At 50.1% G+C, this 25542-nt stretch overlaps 6 protein-coding genes across 6 annotated transcripts; 3 read left to right on the top strand and 3 right to left on the bottom strand.

Annotated features, from left to right (window-relative positions):
• Positions 1-4319: 4319 nt before the first annotated feature.
• Positions 4320-5445, bottom strand: UCRPA7_3216 (hypothetical protein; the record flags this gene model as incomplete). Its single annotated transcript, XM_007915779.1, has 3 exons — positions 4320-4529; positions 4639-5266; positions 5321-5445. The coding sequence occupies 3 exons, from the start codon at positions 5443-5445 to the stop codon at positions 4320-4322; spliced, it is 963 nt and encodes a 320-aa protein (XP_007913970.1).
• Positions 5446-8038: 2593 nt separating this feature from the next.
• On the top strand, positions 8039-9964 carry UCRPA7_3215 (putative beta-glucosidase 2 protein; the record flags this gene model as incomplete). Its single annotated transcript, XM_007915792.1, has 1 exon — positions 8039-9964. The coding sequence occupies one exon, from the start codon at positions 8039-8041 to the stop codon at positions 9962-9964; it is 1926 nt and encodes a 641-aa protein (XP_007913983.1).
• Positions 9965-12985: 3021 nt separating this feature from the next.
• On the top strand, positions 12986-15308 carry UCRPA7_3214 (hypothetical protein; the record flags this gene model as incomplete). The annotated part of the gene is made up of 6 exons (XM_007915767.1): positions 12986-12993; positions 13055-13130; positions 13502-13560; positions 13613-13773; positions 13844-14583; positions 14643-15308. The coding sequence occupies 6 exons, from the start codon at positions 12986-12988 to the stop codon at positions 15306-15308; spliced, it is 1710 nt and encodes a 569-aa protein (XP_007913958.1).
• A 1640-nt stretch (positions 15309-16948) lies between these two features.
• Positions 16949-17626, bottom strand: UCRPA7_3213 (putative metallo-beta-lactamase superfamily protein; the record flags this gene model as incomplete). The annotated part of the gene is made up of 2 exons (XM_007915769.1): positions 16949-17070; positions 17134-17626. 2 exons carry the CDS (start codon positions 17624-17626, stop codon positions 16949-16951), a joined length of 615 nt encoding a protein of 204 aa, XP_007913960.1.
• Positions 17627-18593: 967 nt separating this feature from the next.
• UCRPA7_3212 (putative exoglucanase 3 precursor protein) lies at positions 18594-19943 on the bottom strand (the record flags this gene model as incomplete). Its single annotated transcript, XM_007915811.1, has 4 exons — positions 18594-19014; positions 19072-19396; positions 19452-19624; positions 19681-19943. The coding sequence occupies 4 exons, from the start codon at positions 19941-19943 to the stop codon at positions 18594-18596; spliced, it is 1182 nt and encodes a 393-aa protein (XP_007914002.1).
• Positions 19944-23146: 3203 nt separating this feature from the next.
• UCRPA7_3211 (putative tyrosinase central domain protein) lies at positions 23147-24211 on the top strand (the record flags this gene model as incomplete). Its single annotated transcript, XM_007915796.1, has 1 exon — positions 23147-24211. The coding sequence occupies one exon, from the start codon at positions 23147-23149 to the stop codon at positions 24209-24211; it is 1065 nt and encodes a 354-aa protein (XP_007913987.1).
• Between the last annotated feature and the right edge of the window lie 1331 nt (positions 24212-25542).

Raw genomic sequence — 25542 nt, 5'->3', positions numbered from 1 at the left:
AAACACTCACCTCTCCTAACGAATCGAGAAGATGAACTGCTCACATGAACGATAACACACTTATAGCTCACGTGAAATCAATATTTGAGCTCTTCAAGTATCGCAATGATAAATCACGCTGCATGAAGATCCTTAGTGAGATAACCGCGGGGTTTGTGTCCATATGCGATTCGCCAGGTTGTTCATTCATTGAAGAACTTTGCGAATTATATCCGGAAGCCGTTGTTATTTGTGTGACGCGAGACAAAGCGAAGTGGTGGAAAAGCCTGGAGCCAGTCACCAATAACGCATCTATCTGGTGGTTGGACTTGCTCCTATGGCCATGTCCTGGGTGGAGGTGGTTTCCTCCTTGCATGGCCATGTTTGATGACAGGTTTGTTATAAGCTGAATACTTTCGAGCTATGGAATGGTAAAGACTGACTCCTGTGTATAGAAATATGGAGTTGTACGGTATGAGCTTCTGTGAGGGTAAGACGATCATCATGTCACCGAGAAACCTTTCAACAGTGAAGTCTAATATTGGATTCGTAGACATGTATGACCAGCACATTGAATATGTTAAGCGAGTGGTTCCCGAGCACCGTCTTCATTTTGTCGACCTAAAACAGGGCTGGACGCCCTTCTGTGATATTCTGGGCGTCCCTGTTCCGCAAGTCCCATTTCCACACCTAAATGATGCTGTCGCAGCAGACAAGATCTTCAAAGGGGTTGTGCTTAAAGCAGTGGGTCTTTGGATATTGATCGTAGCTCTAGGTGCATGGGTTGTATATATCGGGATGGGAGCGTTGATGTGGTAGAGTGCACTCTAATCATTGGGCTCACTACCCCACCTGGCTCATTGATTTCCACCAAATACGGAGAGTCTAACGAACAGTCTAGAGTCATACATATTTTAGATCCAAAAATGATTATACGTTATTCAATATTCCGAATTACCGTTATTGTGTGATGTTTGTTCTACGAGGGCGTTCTAGATATGTAAATCACAAGGTTTCGGGTGTCGTCTCAACCTCAACAAGCCTATCACTGTTGATCTCTTCGGCTTTTGACAAGAGGCTCATGGCTTTCAGTGCGCCACGCCACCCGCATTTACTTCCACCAACTTGCTTCAAAGGTGCTTCTATACCCATTTCAGCCCAATGATAATATTGGCCATTTATGCCCATCTTGGTCGTAAACTCCTCTTCGTCTACAAGGACTCCACCATTTTCTGAAATCACCGAGGCAAACGTCCTATTGCCTCGACCAATTAGGCGGACGTCGACCCATTCATTCAGAGGCAGGGAAGAATTCAAGCTGTAGTAATTACCAGATGCAAAGAGAGTGATGTTCGGCGTGAGCATCAGGCTCGAGTCAGGCCCTGACACCAGTGTCGCGTTCGTTATATCCTCGAGACTTGTTACCTTGAGCGATAGGGAAAGTGTGTAATTCCTGCCTTTTGATTCGAGAGGTGTGATGAGTGCGCACTCAGAACTGATCTTTACAGAAACCTCTTCTGTATCCAGGCAGTTCGCGTTCGGAGTGTAGTTGTTAGGCGACGAATCTTCAAAAAAGCCGTCGTGAAATGTATAGTTGAAGATGATATCAGACAGGGAACAGATAGCGCGGTCCAGGTTCTGACCTGGTATAAAGTGTTGGAGGACTGCAAAGGCAGAATAGTAATCTTGCTCTGACAAATTGCCACCCCATTGTTTATCGGCCAGGGCAGGAATTCCCGCACGCCACGCGTAGTATGCCTCAGAATACACAGAAGCATTGGGCCCATAATCATTCCATAATGGCTCAATGGCACCTAAAACAAGTGCATTGGTCTCAGCTGGGTTTCGTGTCGCATTACTCTGATCAAAGATGAATGGACGCCAGAAGGACCGATCGGGCGATCCGTAGAAGGTTTTGGTCAGGTTGATTGTGGCAGGATATATCCCCCACTTGTTCACGATATAGAAATCATCGTTGGAATTGACAACAGAATAGTTGTTCAAGATATAGTCAAAGTATGGATCGTCTTCGAAGAATTCCCAATGCTGGATTGAGACGTTCTGGTAGATATTGTTGTATGTCTCGCTGTAAACCGGCGGGAATGTGCCCCAAATACGAATCGACTTATTAGATGTAGCACCAATGTAGCTATCCATCTCGTTCACAAAATCATTGTAATCCGTAGCTGCTCCAGTATACTCATCAGCGCCTATTGAGACCGTCTTCGAGTGGAACCAGGGCAAGGATTCTCCCCAAATGGTCTTCATCGTCGGAATAGTCTCAGGGTGTGTGATATTCAAGAGACTAAGATCCTCGTCGTATCCGATTTGCGGTTTCCACTGTACGATCACAAGAGCGTGGCCAGGTGCTTCAATCTCTGGAAGAACCGTAACTCCGCGGGCGGCGCATGCTGCTTGAATTTCGTCAAACTCGTCACGGGTGTATGATTCATTCCTGTGTTTGTTCAAGCCGGCTACCGCCTCAGAGTCCGACCACAGACGGAATCTCGCATATACCTCCAATGACTGTTCCTTGGTGTTGTTGGGGTTGTTGTACAGATTATCGCTCAGATGGAGATGGAACGTATTTTGCTTGAAAAAGGACATGTATGCACACAATTCAATGAGAAAGTCCTTTGGGTAGAAATGTCGTCCGGCATCGAGCATCTGACCGCGAACGCCCCAGCCGGGAGAGTCGGCTCCAGAACCATACGGAATGAGGCCATCATGAAGAATTGCCTGTTGTAGGACCGTTCTTGTTCCCCACCAAACACCTAAAGGACTGGCTCCTGTGATGATGAGACCTGAAGAGTTCACGATCAAGCTGTAACCTTCAGACGTTTCCCGCCCAGCCGCGTCGAGGTAGTCACCAGCAAACCCAAGTGTGAAGAACACTCCGCTATGGCTAGGGCTGGATCCGTTCACTACAGTTGCAGCAATGCCTAGCACATCTCCGAGGTCGGCCGCAAATATCGTCGCAAATTCGTATAATGTAGGAGGTATAAGTGTCTCGCCCTCACTGTCAACGACGTCACTATATCGTGAGTCTACCACGATGGTATGGACCTTTCGTAGGGAATAATGCCTCTCATCGGATATGCTGAACGGCACTGTGGGAACGCCGACTAAGTCTCGCAATGCACATGCTACGATTGCTTTAGCATCATACTATCCATCTTAGTCAATCCACTGACCCGTACCTGAAGCAGTTAACCCAAGCGCCAGGCTTAATAGCCGCATATTGATATACTTGCACGCTTACACGCGACTCTTTGTTGTTATTCCAGTGTGTGTTGCCTATAACACCACGAGGTGAACATGGCATGGCAATGGATGTTTCTCTCTCCATGCACATGATGTGAAGCTTCAAATGTTGTATACTCAGATCTCGCAAGCCCCGCAGATATGGCCGAGTAACGTTACGGTACTGAGATCCTCATGCAGATTCTTTCCGATTAGAGGTGGAGAAATGAGGGCATTTGGGCGGTTGACTGTTACGTCTGGTAAAGACAACCTTTTGAACAGCCGTCGGGAAAGCTTATCGAGTACTTCCTTCTGATAACAGGCCAGTCAACCCCTCTTTTCCAGACGAGCGACGCACCGAGACGCTAATAAAAAGTGGCCAGGCGCCTGAGAGACGTTATAACTATCTAGACGACCGTAGGTGAAGGCTCCGGATGGATAAAAAAAAAGACAGAAAAATAAAGAAATCTCTCTCTCGCCGGGGATCGAGCCCGGGTCTGAAGCGTGACAAGCTTCCATACTAACCACTATACTACGAGAGATGTGTGTCCTGATTGGACGAGATGATTGACCATTTTGCCGGTATCGTAGCTTATGGTACTGTACTGGTCGAGTAGGTAGGTCGCTTAGTGACCGCAGACTTTTCTCGCTCTACCGGGTCTCCACTGAAGCCACTACGACAAGATCGGTCTTTCTTAGCCGGGCCACTGAAACGCAGGCTATGTGCGGTATTCCCCGCCAGCACGAGGCTCATTACATAGGTCTAGTACAGGGCATCCTTTTCTTCACATAGTGGTCGGGAAGCTCAAGATCTAGTAGTCAGTCTATTATACATTAATTTTAACAAGATTCTGTCGAAGACCGTGTCTACTCTATCCTCCCGAACTCCCAGCCATGCTAATTAGGTAATGTGCAAGCATGTATGTGCAGCACGTGTACATGTCTCCTCCTACTGCAGCCATAAAAGGTTGACCCTCATAGACTTGTAAACTCGCTACAGGTCAAGTCAAAGGTGTCTGAAGACGTAGCGAAGCCCTACCGAGTATCAACCTCCAACTACCTCAATGAGCCCCCGTTGACTCAACGCTCACCGGCATTTACAGGCCGTATGCTTTCAGAAAGGAAAACATGACCTTGTAGCCTGCGGTGGCATTCGTAGAGAGTGTCAGGCCGTGGCCTGTTGCAGGCTGAAGATAGATCGATATGTTTGTTGCGTGGGGATAGAGGCTCTCGAGCACCTCCGGCAGGTCAATCTGGTCGTTGCAGTCACCACCGCACATCGCGTCGTCATACTCGCCAAGGAAGAACTTTCAGAGAGTGTTTTGTCAGCAAGAACTCCTCCAATATCCAAGGAGATAGTTATCGAGGCCGGGAATGGATAGGTGGACAGCATGGACCATCTCGGTTTCAACTAACCTGCAGCGGTCCCTTGAATTTCTGCGCTGGCTTCCCCAGCACCTGCCCCCCTGTAAGCAGCTCTCCCACGGAGCCTGGCTGCTTGGCCTCCTCAGCATACACCAGCATCGCCGGCTCGAATGACCCCTTTTTGAAGAATATCTGCTGGATGCTGCTCCGCGTTCCCTGCACCACGTAGCCGGACCCGCGGTCGCCAAAACGGACCGGATCGTTTTCCGCAGCGTATTCCAGTCCGTACGCGACGGGAGTGGTAAAGAACATCTCCCGCCCATAGACGAAGCCTGTCACAATAGCGCCATCGCTGACTTCGCCATGTGCCGCCAGCAAGCCAGCAGTGACGATAGATCCGAAGGAGTGGCCTACATGAACAATCTTATTGGGTTTGTACGAGCACAGCTTAGAGCTCTTGGTCTCCGATTTGATTTCGGAAGACTTGGTGAGCTCGCCACTGCGTGCTAGGTCTGTAAGCGCCTTGAGTACTTCTACTTGCGAAGCAGCTTGTACATCGGCATAGGCGTCAGGCCTCGAAGAGTCCCCAGTGCCGATACGGTCGTAAATAAGGGTCGAATAACCTTCGCTGATAGCCGCATCGACGTAGTTGTACCCCTCGGCTTGGACATCCCAGTACCTGAAGAATCACAAGGTTAGTTTCAATATCTGTCTTAACTCAAAGAAATAGTACCTCTTATCCCACCCGAGGCCAGGGGACGCAATCTGTAGAATATCCGATTTGGCGCTTCCCTGTGTAGGAACGCACAGCTGGGCGCTGATATGATATGTCGTGTTGATAGCGATGGTACCCACCATCCGTTCCGACGCGTTGTGAGACCAAGTATAAGAGTCCCAAACCCAGTCGACCGCGTCAATATTGCTGTCAACCCTGGGGGTATCTAACTTGGCGTTGGTGGCCGAGATGGAAACCGGTACGTCCAAATCAAGACATTGCTTGTCTGTCGTATTGGCTGTTGGAGCTGCAAACGATCGACGCGACAGCACAATCGCCACAACGAACAGGACTACACCGGCCATATTTTCTTTCCTGACTACTGGATTGTTGCAGAATAATTGTAGATGAAGCCGGATGATGCGACAAGGAGAGGGCAGGGACAACTAGTTATGATCAATGGCAGTGTGATTGTGATTTCTTCCATGGTTGTCAAGCCTTTATGTACTCAACCTATACCATTCTTTCGCCTCCCGCTAGGTTCAGACGAGTCGCAAGCTTTCCCAAACATACTTGCGGCGCCGCTTCCGGGGTCCTTTCAATTGCATCATTGCGTATCCTGAGTATTGCGGCTAAAGAAGTGCGAGGGCACGGCTTTGGAGTCTCTGCACGGTGATATCGTTCGCGCGTATTCGCGTGATCGTTAGTGGTGACTGTTAGGGCACCGCCGGTGCGTATTCATCCTGCTAACGAGCTGCGCAGGACAGCGTAACATAGCCACAGCCCTAATCTTAGCAGGGCTGCTTGTCCGACAGCAAGCACAGCAAGACAGCAGTGAGAGCAAGCAATGATGATTTGTCACGAATGTTGACGAAGCAATTGAGGCTGATGATCGCATATGCCATCCCATACGCTTTATACGCATGATATTTACATAGTCCAAGGCAGCAACCTTTTTTGACAAATACTGTGTGCGAAATCATTCATTCGAAATGCTTTTGCATTCGTATGCATCCTCCAAGAATTCCGGATACTTAAGCTTCTTTCCCTTGCGGCATCGTAATAAACTCCCTAAACATACAACATGATAGACCTAGCTTCTTCTGCCTGTTTACCACAAACCAACTTATATGCACTGTCTTCGACTAAGCAATTATTTAGAGGATGCAGTATCGAGTTTACAGAAGGCTTATAGTCCGTCTTTCGTATGTTGCCATCAAGTTACAATGAGCTAGAGTTAAGATATAGTGCTATGGTCAGTCTATATATAAACTACTCTTCCGTGTCTACGGAACAGCTCAATATGTGCTAGGAGGCTCGTCGCACTATGACCGTGAACCACCAGCGGGGCATCAGTGGGTTACAAGCCTGCGGCCTGCGCTACTCAAATCGTGTGAACAAACAGATAAGCAGCAGACTGGCAATCATGCCCTACCCACCTAGGTAGTCTCTTGCAGTTTGATTAGTGGTCAATATGGACGCATGTCACGCTTGATCCGGGTTGAGAGCTTCTTTTTAGTCTCTGTTTGGTTGATAGACAGAACTCATCGAAGAATATCCAATGGATGCTGGTCCATATCCGTTGCATCTTTTGTCATTTGTTTTGTCTTCACCTTTTCTTTAGGATGGTAGATTTAATTTGCCGAGGGCTTTGAACATGCTGCGAACACAACCTTGGCCATGCATGGAAGCATTTCAACCATTCCTAGCCAGTGCGCGGGATAGCTTCATCCCGACGAGACTCATCATCCAATTGCTCTAGACCAACATCGATGCAGACGAGCTATCAAGATCTGGGGTAATTGCGGGGGGAGACTGCACTAGTGAGGTGACCTGGATACGCGTATTCGGTGCAAAACTCGGTCATCGTCCGGTTTGTGTCGACATCGTTCAAGATCACCAACGGTTGTATTAAGAATTACTCAGCCTAGAATGAAAGAAAATATTTACCATCCGATTCAAATTCGGTCCTTCTCCGGCCCCAGACTTTAGTGTTGTAGTTTCTTGCGGGGATTCGACATCTGTTCGTCTTAGCTGGCACCTATCGTGGCGTCAAAGAGGTAGTTGATTCTGCCGTGAAGTACATGATGCTCCTCAGGCGCATTATATAAGAACCTGCACAAGAGTACAGAACGGTTGAAAGAACAACCTTGAGATCTTCTTTTACTCATGAGTGAGAGGGATGAGTCGATTTTCAAACCTCATAGCCACCATGTTAAAGGTCCAAATTCTTAGTCTGATAGCCTTCGCGAGCATTCAACAGTTAGCTCTGGGGAATGGGACATCGTGCTGTTCGTGATGACCCCGAACTATCGTCAGTGTAATCAAGCTAACATATTATCAGCTGGCTGGAACACCGCCTCCAGGAAGGCTGCCGCATTCGTCTCGCAGCTCAATGTCACTGAGAAAATAGGGCTCGTGACCGGCGGCTATGGTACATCTACACTTACTGTCCCTTGTGTCGGAGGAATCTCGCCTATAGAGCGCTTAGGTTTTGATGGCATATGCTTCTCAGATGGGCCAGCCGGGTATAACCGCGCGGATGGCGTCAGTGTTTTCCCATCTGGGATTACCACTGCAGCCACGTGGGACAGAGAACTCATATATCTACGAGGCCGAGCTATGGGTCAAGAATTCAGAGACAAAGGCGCACATGTTCATCTAGGGTCAGTATTCAGAGCTTACTCCTGGTTGCAGCCATCAGCTTATATGAATGATAGCCCGGTTTCGGGACCAATGGGTCGCCACGCGGCGGGAGGGAGAAACTGGGAAGGCTTCGGCCCAGATCCCTTCCTCGCCGGCGAGGCTATGAGTGCTGCTGTCAGTGGGGTTCAGTCTGTTGGTGTCCAGGCCAGTTCAAAACACTACGTCGGCAATGAGCAGGAAACCCAACGTTCGTCATCGACAGCCGACGACGGTACCGTCATCGAGGCCATTTCCTCTAATATTGATGATCGCACACTGCACGAGTTATATATCTGGCCGTTCGCTAATGCTATCAAAGCGGGCACAGCTAGCATAATGTGTTCTTACAATCGTCTGAATGAAGTCTATTCCTGCGAAAACTCGGAGCTTTTGACAAATATCACAAGGGATGAGCTTGGCTTCAGAGGATACATCGTTTCAGACTGGTATGCGACGCATTCTACTGTTGAAGGAGCCCTAGCCGGGTTGGACCTTGAGATGCCAGGACCCGTGAGTACTGTGGGTGCGAGTTACTTCGGTGATCTTTTACTGGAAGCTGTCAATAACGGAAGCGTGCCTGAAGCTCGTCTTGATGAGATGACAGTACGAGTGCTCACGCCGTATTTTCTTCTCAAGCAGGACAGAAACTTTCCAACAGTTGATCCGGCAACTGGACCTGCATTGGTCGCTTATCAATTTGGGCCTGGATCGCCTTATGCGGCCGCATTCCCTGAAGTTGAAGCACGCGACGTCCGACGGGATCATGCCAATCTCATCCGAGAGATTGGTGCTGCAGGAACGGTCTTGTTGAAGAATGTGAACAAGGCGCTGCCTCTGACATCAGAGTTGGACATTGGTATCTTCGGCAACGATGCACCATATCCTGCCCACGGTTCGGCGTACGTTGATACAGCCAACCCTTTGGGCTTCGAGGTCGGTACTATCGACGTTGGTGGCGGCTCCGGTGGTGTGCGCCATACCAGCCTGATTGAGCCAATGGAAGCCATTCGCCACAAGGTTGAATCAATTGGAGGACGCGCTCAATTCATTCTTAATAACAATTACCTTGCTGCCGGGAAATTCAACGGTCTCTACCCGACCCCAGATGCATGTCTAGTTTTCTTGAAAGCCTTTGCGACCGAAGGACTCGACAGAGAAGATCTCGACCTCCAATGGAATGCAACACTTGTTGTCGAGAACGTCGCGGCGATCTGCACCAACACCATTGTCATAACACACGGCCCGGGCGTGGTGTTGATGCCGTGGGCGGACAACGAAAACGTGACTGCCATCTTGGCGGCGCATTACCCCGGAGAGGAGACGGGCAATTCGATTGTGGATGTTCTCTGGGGCGACGCTGAGCCATCTGGCCGTTTGCCCTACACGATTCCACGGGATGTCTCGCAATCTGGTCCGAGCATTGTGAACCTGACAGAACCGGTGACAGACGCAGGTTCTTGGCAGTCGGATTTTGTGGAAAGGTTGTTAATCGATTACCGGCGATATGATGCTGAGAATATCGAGCCTCTATACGAGTTCGGGTATGGTTTAGGCTACACAACATTTGAGATCACCAACCTCGATGTCCAGGTCTCGGCAAGTTTGCAGCCAATGCCAGATTCAGCCAAAGGCATTGCACCAGGTGGCTTGGTTGATCTTTGGACCAACATCTCATCGACGACGGTTCAAGTAAAGAACATAGGCGATAGAGCCGGATATGCTGTGCCACAGCTGTATGTGTCGTTCCCTCAAGATACAACCCCTAGCGGAACACCGGTCAAGGTGTTGAGAGGCTTCGAGAAGGTATTCCTCGATCCAGGGGAGGCTAGGCAAGTGACATTCCAGTCAATGCGACGTGATCTTAGCTTCTGGGACACGGATATGGGACAATGGGTAGTACCCGAAGGAACGTTCACGTATATGGTTGGGTTGAGCTCAAGAGATCTCAAAGCTGAGGTTCAGAGAAGTGTACTGTGAGAATAGCTAAATTCTAGCTAAAGCTTTCATTCTATTGCTGTCTTTATTCACGGTGATGACTAAACGAAACGTATTCTTCAGTAAGACCACCACCAAGAGGGCGTACAATCTCTCAAAGCATTACGCACTGCATGCCGTTCTTCCCAGGACCACTGGACTGCCCCATCGGGGATATCCTGCTCAGGGAGTGGGGCCACAAGGTTGATACGATGGCGAATTGGGTCAGACCAAGGGCCGTATGGGGTTGGTTCTGCCCGATCACCAAAGGCCAAATCCCAGTCTTCGAACCACTCCAAAGGCTCCCATCCATAGGCAACCTCCCCGTCACGGTTTGTGAATTTCCAGATCTCAGTCGGTAGAGCATGGGGGGTTCCATGCGGAACCTGCCACATGAACATCTCGCCCTCCGGGTCATGTTTGTTTTGTACAGTGAATACGCCATACATCCAGAAAGGACCGCTGCCCCAGTTCGCGTCATGATCACCAAGATTCACAACTGTATCTCCAAGGATGTCGTCAGCTGGATACGAATCTTCGTCAGGTTCTTCGCTGAGGTCAAATATCACACCCAAGTTGCATCCATGACCGCTTTGCTGAGTTGAAATCACGCAAAGATCCAAAAAGTCCTCAATGGGTGCGAGAAGATTCGAGTCCATAACTTTGGCGTTGATGTATTCCAGCATGGTTTCGACTGAGAGATCAAGACGAGGATGAGCATCTTTCAAGTCGATGCAGTCTAGTTTCAGACCCGACATTTTGGACCATCTATTGATCATGCTGACAGTGACCTCACAATGCTCCAAATGCAAATGGCGTATCGTGGATGAGTGCTGTTTCATGAAAAGGTCAAGATAGTTGTGAATTTGAAACCCCTCCAAGGTCAGGGATAGGAGCTGTGGCCAAGGGGTGTACCACCCCTGTGACTTGCTTCGCAACCACGAGTAGAACGCGTCGGCAGGGTTTTCCTCAAAAAGAAAAGCAATCATGTCATGGAGGCTGATAGGATCAAAGCCGTAGAATAACGACAATGGGTTGATGGCGTCGTACTTCGATAGTCCACCGCTCAAATCATATTCGTGGGATAATTTAAGATCCCTGAGTGCAGTTGCGGAGTGCAGCCACTTTCGACATCGCGCCATCTGTAGGTCACCGATTCTATCCCACGATCTCGGACCTGCCCATGTGAGGCACAGGTCAATGGAGGTTAGGCTGCATGTTATCGGTGGCGTCTCTCGGATATTGTCGATTGTTTGCAGGGCGTATTGGTCTACCCAGCGGAAAACCTCAACTTTTGAGCTTGAATTCGCCATGGCCGGTAAGAGAAAGTTGAAGAGTCCGTCATTTGACATGACATCATCGTCACTATTGCACGTCGACTGCGAGTACAGGATGTCGGCGGTGATTGCATAACCATTCTTGGTGACTTTTCGGTGTGGCGGTATGGGTTCACTTATGAAGCATCTGAGGTTGGGCATGCTAACCAGCGCATCCGAGAAGAAAGGGCTGAATTGGGAGATAGCATCACGTCGCACAACTTTGGTCTCTTCCAGCTTGACTGTGTCAGAAACGGTAGGCTCTGCTGGCAACCAGAAACAGTCCGATATCAATGCGTGGAGAATGGGTATGATGCCTTCGATATCGTCGTCTACGATGTCGGGATTGCTCTCGTCAAGTCCGCGAATCTGTCTGAACAAGCGGAATTGATCATTTCTGGGTACTTCGTACCAAATCAGTTGTCTCACATGCTGGGCAAGTCGTGGCTGTTTTGTGATGTTGATGAAAGCGTCGCGGTCTAAGGTGAGGGTGCTCAGGGCTATTTTCTGAAAAATAAGATCCGTACACATGCCCTCTAGGTGTCGGCATGAGAGACGGACAGCCTTTCTATCCTGATTGTCTAGGATCGGGCTTGCAAGGATCATGTGACAGATCTCGTATGCCAAAGTGGACAGCGTTGGATGGCTTGTCGGCGTGGAGGCGCTGCTGCTCGTGCTGTGAAAGCCGTGGCGTTTTATAGAGAAAGTTGACGCCATGATGGTTAGCAGTGGGTTGACGATGTCCTACTGCTGAATTATGGCCCGGCACAAACAACAAGCACCTCCTCGAACAGCCGATGCGCCAGTCTCGCCGAATCAAGTTGCGCGGCGGCCAGGCGAGATGGTGTTCCATCCAGCGAGGAATGGATGGGCAACTTGTGTTTTTGCTGTCAAACTCGGACCCTGGTAAGGCAGGCAGACAGTTGTGCGGTGACAACCCCGTCACGGAATGCTGCACTCAGTAAATGAAGTCAAAGAAGACGACGGAAGTGTTTGTGTTTGTTTGTTTTCAAAACGCAATTTCCATCTGCCTGAAGATGGCGATAGGAAGAACCTCTGAGGCTCCTTCCATTTCCATGAGAAAGGCACCTACCTAGACTAGGCACTATCCAAAAGTAGTTGCTTGACTTACCTAATCCAACACTCACAGAAACAACTCGAGTTTCCATGGCAGATACGAAGTCCACAAATACCTGAAGAGAGCAGCAGGTAAGCCTCCCGGCATCAGTTCGAGAATCAGCTCGCAGTGTCATGACAGGTGTTGGAGGAGCCGAGGATGCAGTGCCAACCTGAACTACCCCATCAGTTGGTTTTGGGCCTGATTCGGCGACCCAAGATCTGCACCAAAGCGCTGCCAATAGTGCCAAGTCATCATCCGTCACACCCACACACCACAAACAAACAGCACGCGAGCGCTGAGCAGGCGACCCACCTCGCTTGTCTGGCCGATCCTTCGGGAAGCCAACGAAACCGCAGATGAAGTTCGAATTAACTCCAACAAACCACAGACCACAACAGAACCCCTGTCATGCTGCTGCGCGCGGGTGGAGTGGAAGAGGGGGTTCAACCTTAGCCCATGGGGCTCTTCTGAAGAAAGAAGAGCAAAGCTCGGCCCCCAATGATGCTGTTTTCTTCTCGCCCCAGGCGAATTGGATAATTATTTTCACCTGCCTCCTGATTGCTATCCAGGAGGGACGGTCGGTAGCCAATGCTAAGGTCAGCACACTCGTAAGGTTCAACTCTACTCAAGTTGAAGCTATTGACTCCCGCTTGCCAGTCACCTCTTCAGCCTCGGTATCGCTGCCTCAGAACTCTCCGTCAATGTTGTGAGGAACAAACCGAGCGCCACGTGCGTATGAGCGGGAACGGCCGCCGCCGCCGAAGCTTGATTGACGATGGCCAGCCCTGGCGGCGCCCCTCCGCCGCCTCACCGCTCCGACCTCTTTCTCTTCGACACCCGGACGCTGCAAGGGGATATCCTGCTGCATCAGAGCTCTTCACTCCTGGAATACCACGAGTACGCCGTCTTCAGGGTGTCTGAGCCTAGCAAAGACGGTCAGCCAAGCTTATCAAAGCAGAGGCACATCAGCCATCGCATCCTCTCCGAGGAGGCCTCTGGAGAGCGCCTTCTTCACCTAGCGCTGCGAGAAGACCATGCGCTAGATGTCAAGGTTGAGGGAGCCACTTTCTATCCAGCATTGAGCCGTTTTTAATTGATTTCCAGGGCCAGTTCAAGGCGCAAACATCGCCAGACGAGGCCTTAGAAGGCAAAGTTCGTCAGATGTCAGGCTCTCAGAATGTTCCACACCGACGTCCTATGCTGACGGTCGCACAGAATTTGTCGACGCAGAGTCAGGTCAGAAGATGGCAGCCGCGATGGATTGAGCATCACGGATAGCGACTTTGAGCTGCTGCATCTCCACCCTGCCACCCTCCAGTATGTCCGTCGCACCACCTCCGAATCCATGTTCTGGGACAGGCGACATGAGAAGTTGAGTACGTGACAGATTGTGGGCATACGCCTCTAGCTAGAGTAGATGGCATATCTTGTCTAACGGTTCAACAGGCATTGTGCTCTCATTCTCTGCTGATCCCAGAGCGCCGTTTGACTTCCTTTCAATGACTTACAGCATTCCTGATCGCACAACAACCGCCTTCATCCGTCAGTCCTTCGACCCGTACCACCATGCTGTTGATGAGCTCGATGAGTACGGTGAGCGGATGGAAGCCTGTAGATCGCATTGGTCACATCCATTGGCCACTCCTGTCGTTCTGCTGCAGGCACAATTTGCCCGCACTGAGGAGGCTATTGCCGAGAACAACGTCGAGGTGACAGTCGTCGAAGCTGACGTGAGTAACATGGCTGGCTTCCACGCCTATGAAGGCCGCACACGGGGGCGTTTGAGCTTTTCGAGAAGCCCTAGCCTTGTTGGCCCGCAGGCCATGCCAAAGAAGACGACAGAACTTATGAAGAACGCCCATGACGTCCTAAAGAGATCAATCCGCCTGTTAGATACTATCAGATGGATGGAGCGTGCCGTCAAGATTCTGCTGGATGCTGGAGATGCGCTTGATGCCGTCATGCAGGATGACGACGAAACTGGACCGCCTCTTGACGTTCCAGTTCCCCTATCCGCCCGCGGACGAGTTGGCACCACATTATTGCGTGCGCGCATTCTCGAGAACCCAATGAGCAGTCATTGGCATGAAATTCGGCAGTACCTAGAAGGTCTCTTACAATTGTGCATGGCGCTTGGTACCGAACGAGTCATGCTAGAGTTGAGGTGCAAGGCACAGATCGACATTGTGAGTCTCTTGACTGGAATGCCGGATCACACCTCGGTGCTAACATTGTCGTTGCGCAGATATATAGTAAGATGGCACAAGAAGACAACAATCTTAACGCACGAATGGCGGTGGCTAGTTCACGCGACAGCTCATCGATGAAGGCTCTCGCTGTCATCACCGCCATATTCCTCCCGGGCGAGTTTATCGGCACGCTCTTCGGCGTCTCAATGTTCGACTGGCAGGACATTGACACTTCGGACGATAACAATAGCAGTGGCTCGGTGAACGACAAGCATCCCATCGTGAGCAGTCGCTTCTGGGTCTACTGGGCAACCACGCTTCCCCTCACCATCGCCATTCTCTGTTTCTGGCGCGGTTGGTGGGTTTGGCAAGATCGATATTTCCGGAAGCACCTGAGCAGGGAATTGAGCGAGGAGCGATACTGGACAGACAATGGCCAACCACGAGATCTGGGTTCGTCTTTCATCCATGACTTCTTCTACTTGTCAGTGAGGAGAGGAGAAGGAGGTAATAATGACAGAATGGGCACTCTTTCTGCCTCGACAACTCTATCCAAGTCGAGTGCCGAGAACACCATCTTCGGCAAATCGAGCAAGGCTATGAGGATGCCCGCTTCCGCTCAAAGTGAGCTTGAAGTCAAGGAGCCTCATCGCTCGTTTAGGTTACGGCAGATAGCATTTGCCAATCCAGATCGGCGGAAGAGCAGCCGCACGATAGTATAGAACAGTTCCAAAGAGTATATAGAAGTTTTGCTGTACATTGTACACCGTTGTGGACGATGCGGCTCTTTGATCGTTGTTGATCTAGACATGATTTACTTACAACCTATGGCCACCGCCGTCCGAGCATTCCCCCGAATCGTGATACTGCAATTAAGGTAATCAATGCAAGACTAAAAATCGCCAGTCTTTTTCGTCGTTTTGATCTTTTAATGGCCCGCCGCGTAGTGATGCCGTGTAGGTATTCTTTCTTTTCAAATACCCTCGGATATGGTGTATCAGGTATCGTCTTCCGCAAGAACCGGCACAGAGGCTCCCACCCTTGCTTCGCATTGAACACCAAATGCCTATCTGCAGGCATTGCATTCATCACAGCCCTATTATGCTCCTCATACCATCTCTTGGTGGCCTTTTCGTTGTCGATTGTGCCACGCGGCGTGTACCTGACTTGAGCGGCGATGAGCTCGTCAAAGCCACCCCACTGCTCACCGAACAGCCATCTCGTGACCCAGCGTGTCATTGCGGACGACGGCTGAGCATAGCTCTGAGAGGTCAGAAAGCCGATTGTGCTTGCATAAGAGGCATACCACGCATCTGCGGAGTCGCGGACGGTGAGAATCACGTTGGCATCTGGATAAGCTGCGATCAGCTCTTCCCAAAATAGGGCACATGGAATATCCGTCACTGCCTGAGATTAGTCAACGACTATCCCTTGGATATGAGAGCAAAGTTGAGTCTTGTACATCGTAGTCTCCGAGCAAGCGATCCCACTCTTCCTTCCTGATTGGTTCTTGCTTGACGAACTTTCTCTCCAACAGCTCAGCCCACATATATCCGTCATCTGGACGCTCGGTGAGAACCGTTCGCGTATGGTACACTCGAGTGTAACCCAGCTCTATCAAGGCTTGTTGCATAGCTGGCTCAATAAACATGAGCGCAAGGCGAGCTGGAACAATTTGGAGGCCAGGACATACATGATGTACCTGTTCTTGACAATCCAAGAACGAGGACCTTCAGAGATACACTCCTTGAAGCGACATCAGGAGCTTTTTCTATAGTAGTCATTTTTTTGAATGTGGAATGGCTAACTCAAAGTCTCTTGCAATTAGGAAGCGGGGGAATTTTAGCTCTGAAGACGCCTTCGTTGCTTTTGATATACGCGACCCTATGCCACCGAAGACTCACAACAGAATGTTGCTAGGAGGCTATACAAGCCCTTCATTCCTTTTATGGCCTTCGTGCTTTCTAATATGTTATTCAAGGGCTGCGGAAGGTTCAACTGTGGCTCTCACTTGGTGTTTCTGCTCACATAAGCTTACCAAGTCATTGAGCCCTGAACTCATTTGGATGACAGTGCAGACAACATTTGTTCCACTTCTTAGTCAAATCGGGGAATATCGCAATGTAAACTGTTTTGGGAAAAACTACTACATGCCGAGAGTCCCATCAGAAAACATTGGGGATCTTACACCAAGTCTGCCGAGCTTAGTATATACGTAGTTCCGCTGTATGACGGCGCGATCACGGCTGGCATGCTCTGCTCAATCATAAACTTGAACTTGAAGCCAGTGCAATGACCCGGCATCAAAACCTTCGGCTCTAGCTTCTTTAAATCCTCGAGAGACAGCTTCAGCTTGTCAGGGTTATTGTCGGCCAGATGAAATCCACCAACCACGCCATATAGGGGCACCCAGGTTCAGAGCATGCTTGCACACATTGATAACCCCGGCGTGACTGCAGCCTGTAAATACGACAAGGCCTTTGCCTAAGACGGACATTCTTAATATCAAGGCTTTCTAAGAATAATTTTGATGGAAACAAGACCTACCTTTCAAATTGCACATCACCAGTCGTTCATCAGCGATCAACTCATCTTTGGTCCATTTGCCAGTGTTCTGTGTATACCGGATTCCACCTGTGATGCCGAGCTCATACACAGTCTCTCGAGGGATCTCGCCGGACACCAAAAACATGTCATCTAGAACGGTATGTGATTCACTGCTCTTCTCCACGAGGCCGCCAGCTGTTTCAATATCGGCAAAGCTTGGATCTGCCTCGAGGGAAAGAGGCACACCCATTGGTGTCATCATACCACGATACTCCGGCCTGTCCGGGTGCAGGTCTACAGCGACATTCTTCTGGTCGGCTGACTTAGCCCCATTAATCAGTTTGATGGCCTGGATCAGTCCTCCGGAGTGGTCGCGGTGCCAGTGAGATAAATGAATACGCTCAATCGCACCCACGTCAGCCTTAAGTCGTGCGGCATTCCTCTCCCATGCAGCTTCTTCTGGGCCGGTGTCAAAGAGCAACGTATGCTTCATATCACCTTTTGTGGCAGTCTGTGGATTGTCAGCTGGAAGCAAACGAGTATGGCATCTGTTTTGTCAACAAGTGGCAGGATGATGCCTACAATCATCAAAGACAGGCCGTGTGCACCACAGCAGATTGAATCCATACGAAATTCACCCTTCGCTCCTCCCCTATCTTGACCTGCGGGAATCGGTGTCATCGGCACGCCCTGGAATAATCCTTTATAGCGCACTTCGGGATTGTTGCTTGGCGAGATAGGGTCGATCTCATTGTCAACGATCACCGTGATCTCGATGTTATCAAGTTCCACGAGCCTATGAGCCATCTTGTTCAGCCTTACTGGATACAATTTCGTTATTTCTTTTGCTTATTGAATGTGGAGAGAGAATGCAGATAGATAGAATGCTTCGGCCTTGCGGTTGTGATGGATCTTTACGTGGCCTGTTGAGTGTCAGCGATATAAGTGTCAGCGATATAAGTGTCAGCAATCCGCCGGGGGTGGCGGCTCGAAAAAGGTTTCCCGAATGCGCCGCATCAGCCAATTACAGTAGGCCATGACGCCGCCCGCATTAGCGCTTCGAGTCGCTCCTGCTCGGACTCTGTATCACTGAGGCACGAGTCGATCTTTACTTATACTAAAGCATACTGTGTCGGTTTTAAGTAACAATAAAGTAAGCCCTAACACACTACAGGAGCACTGACTTTCTACTTCCTGGTCTTACTGGCATTGAATATCTCGAGGTAGTGAGTAAGCCTGGAGTGGCACGGGGGGCACGACTGGTAACATCGTTATGATAGGCCATAATCATCTGACAAACGATAAAATTGATTATAACGAAGGAGATGTAATCATTTCAATGCTTAGTAGGCTGGGGAAAATTCCAACAGGAATCGAAACTTTTGTACGTGCCCTATATACAGATACCTATATACAGAAGTGTCCTGCATGTGGTCATGTTGCATCGTGAGTGATGCAATTTAGAATGATGGCTTCGCGTTGTTGAGTAGCATCTCGAAGTAAGCTTGGTTCCAACTGCCAGCTTCAGGAGAAGGCTTGTAGGCGTCTGACTTTCCACAGAAGGAGTCGTAGCGGGTGGCACTGGAATCGCTCGTACCGTCGGACTCGCCACCAGGCTTGACCCAGACGAAGGCATCGGCCAACTCAGTACCAGTCTCAGCAGATGGTCGGATGCCGAACCCGGCGCCGTTGACGTTGCACCAGTTACCCCATTCCTCGCGGAGTCCCTGGACACCGTTGCGTCCCGTGTCGACGATAGCATGGTTTGGCATGCCTGCGCTCTGAAGCTCGGCGCCGAAGAGGGTGACGTATTTCTTCTCGTTCTGGGCCTTGTTCCACTGAGCATCAGAGGCGCTGGCAAACTCACCAGGCTCTGCATCCCTATTCATTGATGGTCAGTCAGGCGTCCAGTATCAGATGCACATCCCAGATACTTACCAGGAGTTCCAGCCTGCCACGTTGGTTGCAATGCCGCGAACCTGAGAGGGGTTGCCAGCAGCCTTGTATGCCTTGGCAAGCTCCTGAGCGCCTGGCTTCAAATTGTCGTTCCAGCCAAGCCAACCACCATGGCCTGCATCAATATACATAATGACATTGGGCAGATTGAGCTGCTTAAGTGCGTAAGCCACGCCGTCGCGGTATCCAGCGGCACTCTGCTGGCATGTAGTAAGATCAGAGTTGGTGACCAGATTAGGAAGCGAATCCGGCTCGATAACGAGTGCGAATGCCGTATTAGGGTTTGCCTTGATAATTGTGACAATTGCTGCAGTTTGTCAGATATCGCTAATACGCAAGCTGGTGTGAGGGCTGAAACTCACGGTCGATATACTGTGTCTTGTATTTATCGATTTCTCCAACCTTGAGCTCGCCATTCGACGCCTTGGCCGCACAGTCACGACCCGGAAGATCGTAGATAACAGCACCCAGAATGTGATCACAGGGAACATCAGCAATAGCCGGCTCAAGCTTGGCAATATTGGCGATGGTGTCACTAAATCAAGGAATTAAACACAATCATAGTGCTAAAGCTTTCAGCATGGCACTTACAGCCAAACAAAGGAGCCAACATCTGCAACCTTAAGTGCCTTCTCCTTCAAGGTCCCACTCATGGTAGCCGCTGCATCCTCTACCTCCTTTCTATAAAAGCTGTTTGCATGGAGAGTATACTTCTGCCAGACATTGGTCTTAGCGTCCAGGGACACCGCAGAAGAGCAGGCACTACCAGCTTGACGAGGCGCCTCCTTGGAGGTCTTGGAGGGCAACGCGCTTGCCGTAGCCGCAAGGGCTGCGATAGTTGCAGTGAGCTTCATGGTAACTTAAAATGGAGTGCGAATGAGTGGATGGCGACCTGCTCTGATGCTCTATGGAGTCAGTAGCAATGAAGTTAAGGAGGAGCACCAGTGTATTTATATGATTGGTATGATTACACCTCACGACTACCCTACCCACGCGAATTCCTCATCCTCCCCAGAAATCCCCCCGTGCCAGGTGGAGGATTCAATTAGGAACGAGGCCCGCGTCCTGTGATGATCACGGCTCAATAACTCCGCGTCTTTTCGACAACAGGCCACCCCTCATCAAGTCTTGGCCTATTCATAACGAAGAATAACGAGACAGAGAAGTAACTGTTCTCATCTCGCAACCCACCAAAGTGCGCGTAAGTGGTTGTATAGGGTGCCGACGGGCCGTTGTTAGCTCGGCCAAGGACTCTCACATATGACGCCGAGCCGGCAAATAGCAGGCCCTCGAGGCTTGTTGATTGATTCCGATGCTCTGAGCCGGACGCCGAGCCACCAAAGACGGGTCCGGTGGGGTCAGCCTCATATATGGGGTTGAAGCAGGTGGCAGTTGTGCCGATCAACTGACCCGATGGGGGAACACGGAGCGGCTCACAGGCGCCAAGGCGGTTCCGAAGCGCGGGTTTCTGTGTGACTTCCTTGGCTCCGTGGTTTCGCATACAATGCGAAACCCCTGTCCCATTTTCTCCCCGCAAATGATTCGGCTCCAGCTCGGCGAAGCTGGCTGATGAGTGTACTTAAGCTTTGCCAAAGACCAGCAACGGTATCCAGAATCACCCGGCGCCATCTGCCACTACTAAGTCAAGAGGTATCTCATAGTTGGTGGAGAATACCTTTTCTTCCTAAGCCGCGAGGAAGTAGGTCAACGCAAATTGTCGTTTGTTGCCGTACCGATGTGATTCTTGGCCATTCGATCTCATTTACCCGAAGTGACGGAGAGAGATCAGCAGCTCATCGTAACCTACATAGGTACGTACAAATACTAGGCGGCCAAAATGGCCAAGATTTGGAGAACATCCAAGACAATCAGAAAAGACAAAGAGTTCATAAGGGGTTGATCTGCCCCATTTTGTTCTATATTTTTGAGGCCGCAATCATGAAGACTTGTCGTGCCTTTCGTCCCAGTCCTGAATCTACACAAGATAGTCCAGCTTAGGAAATGGTCCGAGTCCATGGTGAATCTCAGCAAGTCATCCTTCGAATTGCAGGTCTTCCATACTGTCGTTGTCAGTTCCGCGGAGACCAATTTGTCCTTGCTAACAAAGTGTCTTCGCTGTTGTGCTTCAAATCTAGAGACTGGCATTGATCGCAAAAAGACTCAATGCAGAATAGAAGGTCTCCAAGACTACAAAACATTATCTCAAAAACCACAACGTCAAAGGTCTCGAAATGTGCAAGTGGCTTCCATAAGAATATTTCCAGGCTACGTATCATTCGAAAAATAACCTCAATGAGTGATGTAAAAGTCAGAGTGACTTTTAGCCACAGCTCAACTTGAAGATATGAGGGCATTGAATAGATAGAAATCTCACAAGAACAGCGACAACTGAGCTATCTTCGCATGACACTTAGGCTATTCCAGGTGTCAAGTGATATCGGCTCCAACTTGACCCGATAACCTCACGGCTAAGAAAGTCTCGGGGATGTTCATGTTGCCCATAAGCGCTTTCACACTATGAAACGAAAGAGTGAGGCAACAGGCCACTGTTATATGTCGAACGTTTGATAACATCAACGATGCATTTCTATCCGTAGAAACCGGGGGTGCGTATTAAGACCTCGATCGTCTATATTCGTGCAACGAATAATAGCATTCAACAAGTAATCCGTTGATGGCATCACGAAAAGGCATAAAATCCGATTGAATTCTCAGCAAGGGTTAGCTAGCTTTATCGATGGCCCACAAAGTTGACGTGTTTGCAAGGTGGTTTTCAAAGAAGTCTACAAACCTTCAATCAAATCCGAAGTAACAGACTATCGTGACTTGCGTCTGATTACACGATGACAGCCAGCAACAGCGGCTTTCTATCCTTTCGCTTCGAAGTCTGCTTTACATTAAATCATCTTAGATGGCCCAGGCGATGTATCGGTCTTGCAAAATCGAGCAAGATAGCCCGATCAGCTTGCGAATGCATTTAGCTACATCTGGACGCCAAAATATTAGCAATGATCCGAGCACCTCTAGTTTTGGCTTCGCTTCTCATTAGCTCTACTTCTTTGGGTTTTCTAGCAGATGATACGCGGCGGGGGTTTGCTGCTAGTTCTTACTAGTTGATTAGCCCATTGTCCGACCAAAGGCAGCAAAGTCAAAGGCAAGGAGGCAAGGGATGTGGCTTCGCGAGGCCGATTCCCGGGGTCTTGGGAACATCGCCGCCACCCAAGCCTCCTCTTGGGTGCTCGTGCGGTCTCTGGGCGGAAGGAGCTTGGTAAATGTCAGAAACGTCAGATGCTAGACTCCCCGCAACTTTCTTCGGCGCACGCGACGGGACCAACGGCTGCCGGCTTCTGTCTCGCAACTGTCTAAAGTCAAATTAGCATTCCATAGCATTGAAATCTAAAATGCACATGAGACAATGAAGGCCAGGATACCCAGAAAGGCTTTGTTGTGTCTGGTAACAGAAGTCTCGCAACATACCCCTCTCTGGCAGTTATTGTCCGTTTTCCCATGTCTTAGTCGCACCAGTTACATGGGGGCCAGCAGGGTGGAAGCCAATGGACTCGGAGGATGCTGGCTCTCTCGCATGGAAGGTTGTGCAGCTTATGCAGGACCGGGTTCAGACTGAAGTGCAGACACAGGGGTCCTGGTTCAATAACTCCAGCGCCACGTGCAGTGCTGCAAGCCCGGAGAGACATTATTACTGCATATACTGTAGTATGAAGGCGAAGAGCGAGCAAGCGACACCGTCGACCTGGAAACCTAGAACCACGGCGCCGGCACGAGGAAGGAAGGTGGCTGAAATTGGCCTGTTGCAACGGTCGTGTTTGCCAGACGTCTTAGACAAGGACCAGCATATATAGCTTCCCTCCCGCCGGTGCACCAGAGGAGACTCGTGGCGTGAAAGCTCAAGCTACTGGGTGCTCCTTGCCAATTTCCTGCAGATAATCAATTTATCTGCTGCACTTCGCTAACTGCGACCGTTGAGAGGTTCTTCAATTCGTTTTCATCCGCTTCACTCTGCCGTCGCGCTCGGTGAAGATCAACCACAGTCGGGACAATGAAGGCATCCACGCTCCTCACCGCGCTGCTTGTGCCCTTCGCCGCCGCCGCGCCGTCGCCTCGCACTACCAAGTGTACAACGAGCAATGCTGTTCAGCGGAAGGAATGGGGCTCGATGAGCAACTCGGAGAAGCTCAGCTACATTGATGGTGTGAAATGCCTCATGAAGCAGCCCTCCAAGTTTAAGAAAGGTCTCGTTCCTGCCAGCACATCGTGGTTCAGCGACTTTGCTGGCGTCCACGTAAACCTCACGACAAGCATTCATATCAGCGGCATTTTCTTGAGCTGGCATCGTCACTTTCTGTACCTGATGGAAGAGGCACTACACGATAAATGCAACTATCCCAAGACCCTGGGTCTACCCTACTGGGACTGGACTAAGTACCCGACTCTTGAGACAAGCCCGCTCTTCAACGGAGGCCCATACTCACTCGGTGGCAATGGATTGTACGAGGATACCGGCCCGTACATTGTCGGTGTCGGCCAGGAGCTCCCGCACGGAAGCGGTGGCGGCTGCGTCACCACTGGTCCTTTCGCCAACACCACGGTCAATTTCGGTCCATTCAACTTCAATCTTGTCTTCACTGGTTTACCAGCTACCTGGAACATTGCCAACCCTCGCTGCATGAACCGCGATCTGAACAACTACGGTATCAAGACCTACGACAACCAGACTCTGATCAATGAGATGCTCGCGGCAACCACCATTAAAGATGTCCAGATCCTCATGAACAGCAAGAATGTCGGCACGACCGACCGTGGTCTACATGGTGGCGGCCATTACGGAGTGGGCGGTGTCATGTTTGACTTCTTCGCATCACCACAGGATCCTGCCTTCTTCCTGCATCACGGGCAGATCGATCGCATCTGGGCGCAGTGGCAGGCAGCCAACCCGAAGGTCAGGAGATACCAGTACAATGGCACCAGCACCATTTTCAACACCAACGCGACTCCAGAAGTCAGCAATTGCACCATCATGGACTTTGGCGTGCTTGGATCCCCGCAGAATCTGCGCGACGTTGCCGATCCCATGAGCGGACTCTACTGCTACCGCTATGTCTAAGGCACACACGCACATTTTTCCTTTTGATACCAACTAAAAATCGGAATGGTCTGGAGTTGGCGGCTTTCGTGCTTTCTACACACCTGATATGAATCATGTACATAGTTTGCGACATACCTACAAGTTTGGACATAGACTTTAATCACATAACGCTTTATCTACAGCAACGCTTTCAATCTTTGCAAGTGGTTCCCTTCAAATAGACGCGATCATGAAAATCTATTTGGCCACCGAGATATGTGATGAATTGCGAAGTGAAGGCTGCTACCTTGACTCGTCTGGCCTCGGCCTGCCGCCATCCGCGATGCTTACCATTCTCCCGCCGCTTATCCAGTCTTTGTTGGTACGCGACCACGTTATTACCGTAAGCATGGCTAGCATGCTAGGAACACCTGCAGCAAAAAAATTAAGATAGCGTCCTGCAGTCGTAAGCTCAGCTGAATGGTGCCATCCTTTCTGCACAACTTGCACAACACAGTGCCTCGAGAGTGCCTTCGGCGGGGAAGCACGCATCTGCTGGTGGCAAACCTCCCCAGGAAAGCAGATTTCGGAGCACCATCAAAACGCGGTAACTCATCCTTTGCTTCCTCGAGATGTGGGGGTAGAAACCCGACGCGAAAGAAGCATCTCTGCGCTAAATATGGATTGGTGTGTTGGACATCCGCCAGGATATCTGCCAGGGTCAGGGTAAGCGAGCAGGGACAGCGAACAGCGTTGCGCATCCAGAACATCCGCTCGGACGTGATCGGCTTCTGGACGCCCCCATTGTCTGTTCTTTACAGCGTTCTTATTTTGCTGATCAGCACAGAAGCCGTGGGAAGATGGGACGGACAAAGCTTAGGGGACTTGTCAATGCCGAGTGGAAACATACCGACAAAGGCGACTCACTTCCTGTTCGCTATGAGAGAAGAACTTTGCAAAGAGAGAGGAAATATTCCTCAGCATATCACTTACGACGGCGGCGGAGATGAGCTTCCGAATGGTTTTAGCTCAGCGTCCGCCACAAGGGTCCCCCTAATAGTGTATCCTCGTCCCAGCTGTCATGATAACAAAAGTACGCGGGCCTCAGCGACCCCGTTCAGCGACCAGCATTCCTTCGCTTGCACAAGCGTTGACACTAATACTATTTTACCATAGTGCCACAACGCTATGCGGCGCGGGACTGGGGAGCGTTGGGTGTGCAAGCTTTTGTCCCCGACAGTTTAAAAATGACAGGTCTTAAAATGCGAAGTACCTAGGTAGTTGAATATCATATTTCTTCTGCTGCAATGGACCATTTGTTATTTTGTACTACTGAATAGAGCTGTAGGCTGCTTCGATGTAAGGAGCAG

Source organism: Phaeoacremonium minimum (assembly GCF_000392275.1).
Source record: "Phaeoacremonium minimum UCRPA7 unplaced genomic scaffold PA7_03_scaffold_265, whole genome shotgun sequence".
Lineage (NCBI taxonomy): Eukaryota > Fungi > Ascomycota > Sordariomycetes > Togniniales > Togniniaceae > Phaeoacremonium > Phaeoacremonium minimum.
Note: the sequence above shows the minus strand (reverse complement) of the source record. Positions and strands in the feature narration are given on the sequence as shown.